Raw genomic sequence first — 14,701 nt, 5'->3', positions numbered from 1 at the left:
TTTTTCTAATAGTTTAGTAAAGCACATTAGCTGGAATCCGGTTGATGTATATTTAGTTCGAAGATGTTTTCTAGAAGTTATTTTCAAATTATGAATGTTAAATTAATTTAATATTTAAATGTGCAAAGCTATTCCGTTGAAAGACACCTGTCGAATTTTAACTTAAAGTTTAGACTGTGAGGGTTGTTGATTACTCAGTGAAGGGTAGCCACCAAAAAGCGTCGCATGCCTACCGTGCTCGTTGCTAAGTTTCAAAGTTATGATTACCGTTTAATGTAATTCATTTGGCTTAACGACAATTGCATTTCCGGTGTGGCAGACACCCCTGCATCAAAAGCGCATTTCCGCCAAGACAAAGTTGTCTCGGATTCGATAATAATTAATGCAAATGCATTCATAACTATTTGGTGGTTGTGTTAGATCGTAGTTTGTTTATTAATTCAGTTCTGCTTAATTGCGGGAAAGGACCATCTGCAGCCTTTATCGATTAATGTTTTAATGCAAAAGGTGTACTTCTATAAATATTTATTATAATCCTAATAATGTAATGAATTTTCTTTTGTTCTCGTAATAGACGGGCGATTAAACCTAAGTGTACATTTTAAATTACTGTATGTAATCCCCTCTTTTAGAGAGAGGGTTGATTCTACTCTTCCGGAGTAAATATTGATACTCGTTGCAGGTTTTCCGTTATCGCAAAGTGCATTGTGATTTTTATTAACACTTTCAGAGAGTTAAAAAGCACTTGATTATTCTCTAATATTGCTTTACAGATTATAACGTTATAAATCATATTGTATCTTTTGAGACAAAGAAAATTATCATTGTCATTGGCTCTTTTACTGTAAATCATTCTACAGTGACGCCGTGGGTAGAGCTGGGTATTTCTCGAGAAATCCTCAATTTCGAGATTCGGGATTTCCAGAAAAGAATTCTCGAGAATTCTCGACATATCGGGAAATTTTAAAAAAGCCTGTATAAATCCTAAAATCAGTGTAAAAACAGACAAATTCCAAAAAGATATGATTTTTTTTATTTATCTAAGAACATAAACAAAATAAAAGTAGGAAAACAAAAATACTTAATTCAAAACATTACTTATTAAAATAGAATTTCAAAAAACACAGACTGTCAATCGCTGCATCTGACAATCGCGTACGCTTTTGAGACACAAAATTCCCTGATGTTGCAAAAATTGCATTCATTTTGAGTCGATGCTGGCTTACTTAATTGTGGTAATGCCCCGATCAGTTTTTGAACGTTTTGTGTTTTCTGTCCACTTTTTTCATATAGAACATTGTCTTTTTTTCAATTAATATTTGATAATAAAAAAAATCCCGAATCCCGAGAAAAGATTCTCGAGGTCCGGGATTTCCCGAAATTATAAAAATTTCAATTCTCGAGATTCGGGATGGAAAATCTCGAAAATTTCCCGAGAATTCCCGAAACCCAACTCTAACCGGTGGCGATTCGCAGGTTTATTGGTGTCATATGCTACAATGCCTGTTTCAATGCTAATATAACTATGAATCGCCTTTGCCGTACCCATGGTGAGATTGTTGAATAATTTACATTTACTGTCTTTACTTTGTTTCAGCACAGCTACAGAATCGGCGGAAAGACCGTTTTGTCGATCTTGTATTGTATTTTTCTGAACAGCAGACGGGATTTTACATTCGATTATCTATAAGTACATTGTTTAAATGATGAGATTCAATTGTCACTTCGAGCGGTTAATGTTTGTCGATGTATACCATAGCGATATCGCCCTCTCAACTACGATTATGTATTAACTGTATTTATTTCGAACATAATTTTTAAAATAAGATAAGAAACACCTGTTTCGTTTCGATTTGTGGACGCCAACTAAAAGAATCTTTACCTACACCGAAATAGCTATTCCCTTTGTATCGATCTAACCATATTTGGGAAGAGCGTGGGGACCTATAACGAGTTTTGTTTATGGTATGCCGTCATAATACTTTATGGCACACAGTTGCGTGTGTAAAATTCATATCAAATAGATACATACTCGTAGATTTTAACTGGAAATTATTCAAGGTTAGGAATCCCAAAGGTTTTACTTGCTTTATTGAATCAATTATATTTTTTTTATGGAACTGGAATAAATTATAAATATGTATATACTAAGTATATATAAAAGCTATTGTTAGGACGTGGGAGGCTAAGGAATTCTAAAATAATATAGAAGCTTAAAGTAAGCCTCATATACTTAGTTAATATTTTGACGGCATGATTTCTCAGTTGCACCGGTTAACGACAATTAATAGGTCCAGTGGTTGAGGTTTATGAATGAAGGTCATATACGGGGTCTTTCCCCGAGGAGATAGACAAAGAACGTCAAGAGGGATGCATAGAGGCTGAGTTTAAATTACTGGATGACAGTTGTGTAGTCGGCCATGGATCTGAATGGTCTGTATCACCTGCCTAACTAAGTAAAATTGTCAGATAACGGCAATTATAAATCAAGTTAGTGCCAAGTGTCATCACCTACAAATGATATGATTGATGTTTTCTGAGGGGGAATTCGAAACAGCTCAAATGGAGTTAAATTATTAGCAAGAAAGATACTTCGATCGGTAATTTAATTGATTAATATGTAAGTTTTTTAGCATTTTGCCTAATAAGCTTTTTAAAATCTGTCATCATCAGCGTTCGCATGGACAGACTTAATTGACAATTTCTGTGCCAGCGGATGAAACCATTCCTGATCTAATTCTATCGTATACATCATAGTTTCTTAACCGGTGGTCCGCGGACCACTGGTGCTCCACGAAGATTTTTGGGTGGGTCGCAAAAATTTTTTGCAGTTCAAAAATAGTTACCTAGAAACCCAACATTAAATTTGAAGTGGGGTTGTATTAAATTTCGACAATTGTTTCAAAAATAGTGTAAATATAAATATTTATTATTTTATTCCAATGTTGATAGTCCGCAAAATATTTTTTGATTTTTTTGTGGTCCTCGGATGTAAAAAGGTTGAGAAACATTGGTATACATGATACATAGTATTTTATTTATTTAGTTATTTTAATTAAACTTACCTACTAAATTAATGTAAGTGTATACTATCAAATTATAATATTGTTAATATAGGAAATTCGATCGCGTCATGCGTGGAATGCTAATTACCCAATTTAATACCGACGCAGGTAGAATTAAATAGTAACTTACGTTCGTTTATTAAACTGAACTTGGCAGGCTTTTCACTGAGGCAACGTTGAAAGCTTTGCAGTACAGCGCGCGCATCCTACACTGTAGGTATCTTCCCCTGCATGAATGCAAGCTCATATATTGCAAAGTGGCAAGCGACGCCCTGTATACAACAGCGTCTCGACGCCCAGTCGTCAGGCGGCCCTCGGCCGGCGTCGTTTCGCCCTTGCAGAGCTTTGAAAGCTTTATTGCAAAGTGAAAGTTCGTTTTTGAGTGGATATTGTGGGAATTTTCATTATTGAATACTGAAAACCGGCTGCTTTGAACGTCTGGAATAGTACTCAACTAGGTGAGGCTTTATTCATGATTTATTATGCTTTAAAATTATAAAATAATTGCCCGTTTTCAATATTATTTATTATTGTTTATAAATGTTTATTTAATAACACATCCAAAGTTATTACAGTATTTAACAAATCGATTTGAATCTTCGTTTTCTGTATTAATTTATACTGAAAGTAATTAAACTTGACACAAAATATTTAGATTCGAACATACTATAATATGTTAATAACAATTAATTGTCAGTTTAAAATACCGTTTAAATCGATTGATGTACTCGTGTATGAATGTAAAAACCCAAACCCTAAAATAAAACATAGCAGTCCCAAACAAAGTGGTTTCTGTGGTTTCCCTGTCAAGATCGCTGAATCGTGTTCAATTTTGACGTAATGTGTAATATCTTTGGATACAAAAAATTAAGCATTCCCCTTTTTTAGCATTTGTATAAAAATTAAAGGGCACAGTCGTCCCTTTTTGGCATTACTTTCATACGTGAAGGCTCTACATGTAACAAGAAGGTTTTCTTCAACATTTTTTGTTCATGATGTTTAACGACAGGGTGAATTAAATCAGATATTCTAATGGATTTAAGTTTTGTACTATTCCATTTGCATCGTTTTTTACGACCTGGGATTCGCCTCCTCAGGCACTATGCGCACTCACCATTGGTAAATACATACTGATTAGAATTTAAATTCAAATTCCATCAAGTATCCTCAGTCGATCATATGAAATCAGATATATATATATAAGCATATGCATCGTTAACAAATCAGACGAAACCGGTCCTCATCGTCATTCATGTATTTAGGTTGTGTGTTTATTTCAATGCATCTCCATTTACGGTCATCCGTGTGTCCCTTGATCAATTATTGTTTGTTTTCCTAAGGCGCAGAACTAGCCTGCCATTGGTGATGCAAATTGGGAGACTAATAAATCTATTCAGGAAAATTGTTTCGGATGTTGATAATAATATTTCTTACACGAGGATGAGCTTTGGTGAATGTTGTGTTATGATTTTTTTAATATAGGGTCTAATTAGCTCATTCGATTTACTTCCATGTACTTTTTTATGGATTGTTTGCTGTTTTTTGTATAAATATATTTAATTATGTTATTTATTTTTTCTAGTCATATTTTTACACCTATTTAGTTCAGTTCAATCATACACATTGCATTGCTTGAAGATGCTATAAGGCGAAACCAGGTTGCTAAAAACGATTTAAATGGATTTCTACAAAACTTATTAAACACAAATTTATTATATTCACGTTGTTTTTATCAATGTTTCATTTTACTTTACATGTTGCATGTTGTGAACGTATTACTTATGTATTTTTAATGTTCACTCGTGTAATTGAAATTAATTTTAGTTTTAATTAAAAAGGTTATCATTTGGTAATGAGATATAACATTAATTTAAAGCTTTTAACAACACGTATTCTAGTTTCAATTGTAGACATTTTTTTTGTAAAGTCTATGTTGATCTAAAGCTGTAATATGGTTGGGTATTATTTCTTTTGTAGTTGCAATACCTGTTAATTAAAAATACAATGAAACACGATTGTATTTATTCCATGTATCGATTTAATCAATGTTGTATGGATTATCTCTAAGCTGGTGTTGAATGTGAAATTTTATCAGGTTTTATCAGCTTCAAGAAAATATTCCGTTGTGTTTGTTATCGACATCGTAGTTAATTTTATTATTTTCTCCAACGACATGTTATCACTCTTATCTATGTTTCAGTAAGCGTTGCCAACTTAACATTTTGTTTGATAATAATCTAAGTGCAGTGTGGCTGCGAAATCACAACCTTTCGGTTAATATTATTTATTATGATAATATTATTAGTACAGATATATTCTACTATTATACGGTTATACTGTTAATACAGATATATTCTACTTTTAACTCTTTTTTATCCCGACATACTTCGTAGTATTTAAAAAATCTCACCTACCTACCTTTATTTTATTATATCTCTATTATTTATATGTATCGGTATATTTTAGGTTTCGGTTTTCATTATTGCTCCAAGGTAGTCGCGTATAGGGTGTACGATACCGGTATTCCGAAAAGCGGTATCCCGATATTTAGCGATACCCTTTCTTACCGGTATTTTCGTTATTAATAAATCAGAGAAATTAAAAAAAAAACTTTCTAAATTGACACTGAATCATCCGACAAAAGTGAAATATTTACAAAAAATACACCACATATTTATTAATATGATTTTAGACGTAATAAATTTTTTGGTTAGAATAGCTTTAAAAAAGCTTTCTCAACTTAGGTTTCTGGACAAAATTTACTATTTTAAGCGGAAAAGTTGACAGCACTGAGAATACCGCGGTATTGATGCTTTCATTCGATATTGCAATGTAGTGCTGAAGTATTTGAAATATAAATAGTACAATGTATAATTTTAGAAGACTGAAATAATAATTTTAAAACAACTACATAATACCTACAAAGCAATTGGCATACAACGCGCGAATTGATTCACTATTCCACACAACATAAAAAACTAAACCATTAAATGCTATGAAATTATTGGGTCTATAATCGTAAGTAGCTAATATTTGTATGAACTTATGGTATTAGCGACGCGCTTTTGAGGAATAATTAATGTCCTCAGCCTCATTGAGAAGGCAACCCACTTGATATTATTTTTCTCTGATTGGGACAGACAACGATAACATCTTTACTCACACAGTATATGTCGTCAATCATTCAGTAATATTTTTATTTTACATTTTTTTTTTCGGTTGTCTTAAATTATTGGAAGTGTATTTTCATATTATTATGTTTAACGTTAAATGATAATTTCTAACTCATCTTCAGTTGCAATATTTCTATTGCACACTGTGAACGTGTATTTTTTTGTAATACTATTTCGCCGTTTTGTAATGTTGGTGACCCTGTTCTCAGGCGAATCTGGTGTGTTCACACTTTCATTGTTAACCGGTGAAGTTACGCGATGTTTGTTGATCAATAATAAAACAATATTTTTTATTTATAACCATTACATAGAAACATCGTAACGCATGGCTTAAGTATTATGAAAGAACATCATTTTATTGTTACTTTCCCATGATTTGATTTCGTTTCTGATTTTGTATTTCTTCAAGATGTGCTCTGATGTGCTGTATCTAAATATAGCGAATTGAATACATACAGTTGGTTTCGTGTTTTTTTTTTGGTTCCAATTTGGAAATATAAATATTATGTATTAAAATAGTAAGTACCTTTGAATGTTATCCCATACGCTACCTTGGTAATAAGACTGTATAGTGTATTTATACCACTTAATAGGGAAATTGGATTGAAAATTATACATTAATACATAAGCGATATAAACAAAAATTATTTTAAATAGGGATTCTTTCATTTAGGTCGTGAACAAATTAACAAACGGTTTTATCGATTTCGATAAATATGGATTTTGTCTATGACACAACGCTATTATAAAGTACGTATTTTTTATTATTTTGCAATTGCATCGATAGTTTCATTTCAATTATAATCGTCTGTCAGAGTGTCAATGTATCCGGAGTACATACATATTAACAAGGTTGAACCTTAAAAGATTAAGCTATATTTTAAATATTAAATATTAAAATAAAAATACCCTGACATTGGCGTCTGTGACACATAAAAATATAAAATGCGTATTCTTTATTCTGCAATTTGTATCGATCTTTTTATTTGAAATTTAATCGTCTGTAGGAGTTTTAAATATATCCGGCGTATAGAAGTATTAACCATGAAAAAAGCTCTTTATTTAACTATTAAAACTAAAGAATGCATTTTACATTAGTGCCATCACATCCGTTGTGTTCGAATCGTATCATTCCTGCATCTTTCGGGAGGTCAGCCAGGAATACGTTGCCCAACTGGTTTTCTGTGCGTCATGAATTATAGGATACTATTGTCCTCCATTCTTCCCGCACATATATTTCCAAAATTTTCCTCTTTGTCTTCTACGTCTGGCAAAATCCTCAACTTTGCATATTTCTCGGAACTGTTTATTCCTTATATAATGATCTTTGAGTCTCTTATCTGCGATGCATCTGGGTGCCCTCATTTGTATTTTTTGCAACATGGTTTGGCTGTATCGGTTCCGGTATTAAAAGAATAATATCTAACTACAAAATATAATATTACTTAGGTTATATCTATATACGATAGACGACGGAATAGTTAGGTAGACCGAAGTCGTGGGTACGGTTTCAAATCCCATTTAAAATAACAATAAAATTACAAATAAAATAGGTATGTACCTACTGTTTTTCATCGTGTATTGAACACAAATCAAGCACAAAATAAATTGTGCAAATGGGGGATACCAATCAATATTTATAGAACTATATCATACCATCTGCCCCAAATATAAACCTTATGCAAGCTATTTTTAATTAAAATAAAACACAACATGTAGTAAAACCAATAATAGTTCTGAACTGACAATTAACACTTCAGAGAGATTAAGCTATTTTTGACTAAATCATATTTATTGTATTTTTATATTATAGACAGTGTAGGTAGACACTTTTTATTTGAATTGAAATTGAAATGTCTGTGTTAGTTTTAAACCCAGTTTAGCGTAGACATGACAAAACTCTGTATATCTTTAGATTTCATTATGAATCACATTTTTACGTTTATTGTTTAAAACTCAATGTGACAATTTTGTCAAAATAGTTTTTACAGTATTTTCTTTCGTTTATATTCTACATGGTTTCAGTAAAACCCTTCCATTATTATGATTTATTTATATAACTCGGAGAGTTTCAATTAACTAAAATGAAAATTTATCTTCTTTTCTAAAGCAGTTTTTTGTTTATCATGTAAAATTTCAATTATGTCACCTCAGAGGTTGTAGCAGCGCAACAAGTATTGTACTCGATCTTTTGATGATAATGTAATACCACACATAATTCGTACACGTGTATTATGTAGTTAATGGTACGAGCAATGCTTTCTCATAATAAATTGCATTGGTTTTTATAGTGATATAAGTTTTAACATTAAATATATATATTAATGATATTCTCTGCCTTCTGTATCATTGGGTGAAACATGTGTAGTAAGACAATCTTTATAATATATGGTGAACACCATGTTTAGTGATGAACAGATTTTATAAATTATCATGAATTTTCACCTATTTTTTTTTATTTCTTAATCTTTTCTGTTATCACCACACGTAAAAAAATACAGATTTTGATGCAATCTTGCATTTGAGTCATTGATTAGATAAAAATGCAATAATTTTATCATTTCTGTCATGTTTTTTTTAAATTTTATATAAGTATTGTAAAATTTAAGTAATTACTTTAAGCATTTTACATATTTCATCATAGAATAATTCGGCAAGTACTATTTTGGGGTCTAGGACGATTTGGCACCGGGACAACTGGCCGCCACGGAATCCGAAAATAAATAGACGTTAGGTACTTATAGGTACTTTAAAAAATATATTTAATATTATTATTTATATTTAAATGATTATATTATGATTTATTAGTTGGTGAGAATGTAAATACGCAGATGTAAATAATGAATTAATCGTGCATATGTTTAAGTTCCAACGAAAAATGAGTTTTTTATTTTTTATAAAGCCTTAGGCATGGTAATTCTCAATCCGCAATAAAGAATACATTATTTTAAGAGTAAAATGAATTAAAACTAAGTAGTAGATAGAAACTGATTAAAATACCTCGTCTACGTTCTGTATACGTGTCTACGACAGTGCGGAGTCCGGAGTCCAGTCGTCCCATTCCCCTGTTTTGCGCTGTTTCATTTGATATATCGGCAACTTCATCGTCACCACTCAACGTGGAGTGGGTGAGGGTTGGTAACATCGGCATACATATGTATAAGTACATGAAATATGTTTTTGATTAATCGGACATCCGGTTTTCGCCCGACGTTTTCTCTTCTTAGTAGCGTTACAATCGAATCTTACCCAGTATACGAAGTTATCTTTGTGTTTTTAATCAATCGATAAAAACGTGTTCGTTTTTAATATTTTTTCAATCTGAGCTATTTCAAATACTACATGTACTAATGATATTTCTCTCTTTTTTTCCAGGGCTCTCCCTCCTCCACAGGAGTCAGGTCCTCCGGCGGTTCTTCCACCAGGCCTCCAGAACTCGCCCTGGGGCCTGAGGAGGAGCGCTACGCAACCCATGGCGGCGGCTATGCCACAGCGCGGTGTAACCATCGCTGAAAGGTGAGCCTCGTCCATTTTAATTTTTAACATAACGATTTGAAATTTACTATGTAAAGGAAGACTGAAACAAGATGGACAATCCTGGAAACCCGAGAATATTGGCAAGGCCAAATCCCCCCCTGGAATGTTGCATCGAAAAAAATTAAGAACGACACGTTCTCTGATAATAATATGTGTGGTAGTTTAAATATTTGACAGTTAGGTTGTTTACACATTCTATTGACTTAAGTTTTAAGTGCTTAAGAAGATGTTTACGGGTCCGGTAACGAATTAAAGAACCTACATAGGTTAGAAAAACGTGAATAGTTATTGTATAACTCCAGGATCCACTCCGAAATTCAGAATTCTCAATTATATGGAGAAATAAAATTTCAAAACCCGCAACACTTTTTCATTATGTTGAGAAAATCAATAAAAACTTTTTGAACTAAAAAGGTTTTTGAATGTTTTAGTAGTGTTATAGCGGGATTTGATAGACACGTTGATTTCATAAATGACAGCTAATCGTAGCGGCTTATGAAAGAGGCGATAAAATTTTCATGTAGAGATTTTAATAACGAATCCAACGATATATATATCTTAATTATTTCAAAAAAGTGTTATAGCGGGTTTTGAAATATAGCGACACATATAGAACCTTCTCAATGCTGGTGATATGCTTTCAACTAACAATTGCCTACTATACTGCCCTGCTAAGTAAGCTTGTTTTGACGAAATCTCTAAAAAGACACTGTAGATTTAGGATTATGTAAAAACAATCCAATTACTTTGCAACGCAGTATACATCTAGATTCTAGAGTAACATAGTTATATAGACATTGAATATAAAGGTGTTTAAAAGGAATATAAAGGTGGTTTAAAAAAGTGATATATATTATATTATACTAGTTTTTCATAGTCGAAATATTTGAATAAAACATGAAAATCTCGTAGTAAAGCATGAGAGCATCATACATTCTGCTCGTGTAGATGCATTCAGAAAGATGCACTTTCGAAAGTTGCATCCATTGAAATAATATTAGATGAAGTATTAATTATTATTGAACAACGAACATACAATGTCTTCACTAAAATCACGAAGATGGCCGTAAACATTAACGAAATTTGGTAGAACAGGTAAGGCGGCATATTTAGGTATGACACAGGTTACCTAAGACGTAATCCGATAGATGCAGGTCAAGTATCACTCTGTTCCAATATGTTTTCCTAATATTTCAAAGTACGTAGGTACATTTCTTAGAAAATGCCCTGCATGTATTATTATGGCATTAGTATTTCAGTTATATAAAAATATAATAAAAAGCCTTTTTATTTCTTACAGATAAAAAAGTAAATGACAGTGAATTGACTATATCTAATGTATATAACCGATTTTTTATACTTTATCTAAGTATATTTTAATATTTTTGTATATTACATATATATATTAAGATTTTTATTTTGTATATAATACTGATAAATAATGTTTATATATTCAAACAGTGTTATGTAACATTTATATAGTATATATTTTTGTATTTGTAACTTAAATAATATTTTGGTTTGTTTGTTTGTTTGGTTTGTAAGAACCCCTCTTCAGGTGAAGGCCTCCTCCAAAGGAAGAGGTCCACTGGACTCTGGGATAGATGCAAGGTTTGTTGTATTGCGTGGTTGTATTTTCCTTTGGAGGGTTTTGGTCGTGATCTTCCTCGGTGACCAGCCGTAGTATTGGAAGATGGTATTTGTTTCTTGTTGTAATAATATTATAACAAGAAACAAATACCATCTTCATTATGTTCATGTATGATATCTTCGTGGGGGGGCGGTTGGTTGCTATGTCTTCTTGTCTTTGTCGACTTGGTTGTTTGTTATAATGTTGGTATTTTTGTTGACTAAGAAGTTCAGCATACCCGGTTTCGGGGCTCCTTCTGATAGGCTATTTGATTTTCGAAACGATGTCTGTGGTTGGAGCGTTTTGTTCTTTTTTGGTGGCTTGAATGTTTCTGTCGTTCTGTGGAAGGGGGTTATTTTCAGGTGATGTAGGGAGTGTTCTTTTATTCTTAGGTTTTACCATGATCAGTTTATCATATTTTATTCTGACTGTATTGCCTTTCTCTTTCTTTAGGATCATTTGCTGTTGTAATTCTTTTCTTTTTTCTAGAATTTACTGTGGGTAGTCCTCCTTCATATAATATTGAGTGTCTTTCAGCGCTCCCTTTTGTTTAAATATGTTTATCTTGAGACCGAGATTAGTAAAAGTTACTATTATTGGTCGAGGTCTTTCCTTTTTTTCCAATTCTCTTTACTTCTTGAATGTCTTTATGGTCTAATCTAGTAGAAAAGCACTCTCCTATCCACTTGACGATGTTGTTTTCCAGTTCCTCGTACGAAGATTCTTTTTCCTCGATGCCAAAGAACACTATATTTCTTTGTCTTATCTGTTTGTCCAAAAAGTATAATTGTTTCTTTTGATTTTTGACCTTTTCTTTCAATTTTCCATGTTCTTCTTCCCATACAAAAAAAATTTCGTCTAATATTTTGTTTACGTTCTGAGTTACGTGATCTGTTATATTTTGCCCACTTTTGCCGATCATTATTTTTTGTTCGTCGAGCTCTTTTTGTATATTACGAAGTGCGTTCAAAACTTCTTCCATAATTAAAAAGAAAAAATTTTAAATTGAAAGATGAAAATATTTTTATTTATATTTATTATTATTTTATATTATATTATATTAATAGCGTCCTCTGTTTTTTTTCCGTTGCTGTACTGTGTTGATGTATTGAATTGCGATTGGTAGTAGTTTAGATGCTGATTGACAGATGACTCTCTATTTATTATTTTATTTTTATTGTATTATCTCGCAAATAATAGGGTCATATTTTTTTAACACTTTTTAGGTTATGTTTTAATGTTCTACAAAATGTCGCTCTTTTGCACTGATTTTGTAGGTCTGGTTTCTTTTTTAGTCCGTCTATCTACGATCAAGGCCGTTAAAAAACAGTTAATACTGGTGGACACTGGTGTTGTTATTCACTGCATTATTTTAGCTTTTTTATGATTTTTAGTTAATCTTGGCTCTAGTCCCCAATGTTTGTATTGGTTCACTTAGTTTTATTTACTTTTTGCGCATTTACACGATTTCAGTACACTGTTTTATACAATAAAAACTTAAATTTGTGTGCAGTCGATATGAATCGTGCACCGTAGCAGCAGTCCCTCCATATTTAATCCAGTTAGTATTTCAGTTACCTTTATAATATTATAATGTGGACGTAGTAGATTTATATTTTTGTGTTTTTCCTTATAATAGGGGTGTAATAGCGTTCTGAATTGCTGCTGGAAAATTCCATTGTTCATTTATGTAGATTCGTGATGAGGGTCGCGTGATATTGATTTCGCCGTATTTTGGTTGCTCATTATATTACCCCATTCAGTGTTTCCCAAACTTAAAACCTGAAAAATACCCCTTAACATCCATCGAATTCACCCTTTTACAACTTTTTTCTTAGCTCGTTTTCTTATTTGTTCGGTACAAATCTTGCAATCGATTTTTAACTAACTTCCCGACTAGCTAGTCATTTGAAACTTTTAGAATATATCAGAACACGATGCCAATGCATTTTTATTTAAGTAGAATTGAATTCATTTTCAGTTAATTCTGTTTTGTATGAAAAGTTATTTCGACATCATTATTGGTTGCAGGGGTCTGGGGTCCTAGCAACTAAATTATTAATATATACGTGCGTTACTATGGAAATAAGTATGACATGTCAAAATGACATTTCAGTATTATTTCTATCAAGTACAAATTTTTTTGAACGCTTAAGCTAGTCAAGTCAAGTTTATATGATTCAAAAGAAAATTTAAAAACGTTGTATATAAAAGTTCTTTTTATCTTGTAATTATTATTATTAAGATGCAATCTTGCGTCAATGACATCTATACGCTGTGTTATTTTTCATATTACTTTTTTTATATTTCACATTATAGTATTTTAAGTATAGGTACTTTATATATAATTAGGTAGAAAGTACACGGACCAAGATTTAAAAATTATAGCAGGTACAAATACTATATTAATTATTATAGTACGGTCCGCGAAAAACAAACGACCAAAAATATACGGTTCACACAACATGCGTAGCAACTTAAATATTCGCAATATGTTACCAATTATTGTTATCCGTGTTATTTTGGATTAACGATGATAACGGAAACGTTATGTTAACTACTTAGAATAGCCGTGCAGGTATATAAACACAACCACTGTATATAGATATTGGAGTGTATTTTATCAACGTTATGTGGTTAATTAATCTTCAATAAAATTAACAGGGACGAGAATAGTTAAATTATGTTGAACAAAATTTTGTTCAATCGTGATTTGAACCTACAATAACACAGTAAGTCTAACAACTGCTATTTCTTATAGGTATATACAACACTGCGCCTATCACTGAGAAGTCAATGACGTCAAAATCGTTCAACCACGTAGCTCTTCTTTCGCGTACCTTCAAGGGTGCCTACGCGTACCACATTTTGGAAAACACTAATCTATAATAAAACAGTTGCTACGTTATTAAGTTATATTGCATGTTTCATTTCAGTACATGGGTAACTACATAGTATTAATATATTTTCTGGGGAAATATTTTTTTCTAATTTATTCAAAGGTCTATTTATTGTTAAAATGGCAATTGAAGGTGACGAAGGCTTTACGGGTGGTGTAAAACGTGTATTCAGTGGATAAGTGTTTAATTTGCGGGGTGTCTGAAATTTTGAGATTTTTCATTTCTCAAGAATCGATAAACCAATCTCGAATTCTAAAGGAAAAAAAATACACTTGAATTTGATAAATCTCGAATCTCAAAAAACGAGAAAAGCCGAGGAATCACAATCTCCATATGAAAGCACGCCGACTGCTTATTGAAACGCATTGAAACAAATTGAATGAAGCTTATAGAAAA

General features: G+C 32.0%; 1 protein-coding gene and 1 pseudogene across 2 annotated transcripts in view; one reads left to right on the top strand and one right to left on the bottom strand.

The window, feature by feature from the left end:
* LOC147063632 (uncharacterized) overlaps window positions 1-14,701 on the top strand; it is a 570,851-nt gene that overhangs the window by 501,764 nt on the left and 54,386 nt on the right. For both annotated transcript variants that reach the window (XM_085959789.1, XM_085959790.1), the window contains one exon: window positions 9,614-9,754. In XM_085959789.1, the coding sequence (XP_085815915.1) occupies window positions 9,614-9,754 (141 nt within the window). The remainder of the gene's footprint in view (window positions 1-9,613; window positions 9,755-14,701) is intronic.
* On the bottom strand, window positions 11,567-12,387 carry LOC147063633 (uncharacterized; annotated as a pseudogene).

This window comes from Rhyacophila brunnea, unplaced genomic scaffold (assembly GCF_057557595.1).
Source record: "Rhyacophila brunnea isolate RB1 unplaced genomic scaffold, BYU_Rbru_1.0 scaffold_9, whole genome shotgun sequence".
Classification (NCBI taxonomy): Eukaryota; Metazoa; Arthropoda; class Insecta; order Trichoptera; family Rhyacophilidae; genus Rhyacophila; species Rhyacophila brunnea.
Note: the sequence above shows the minus strand (reverse complement) of the source record. Positions and strands in the feature narration are given on the sequence as shown.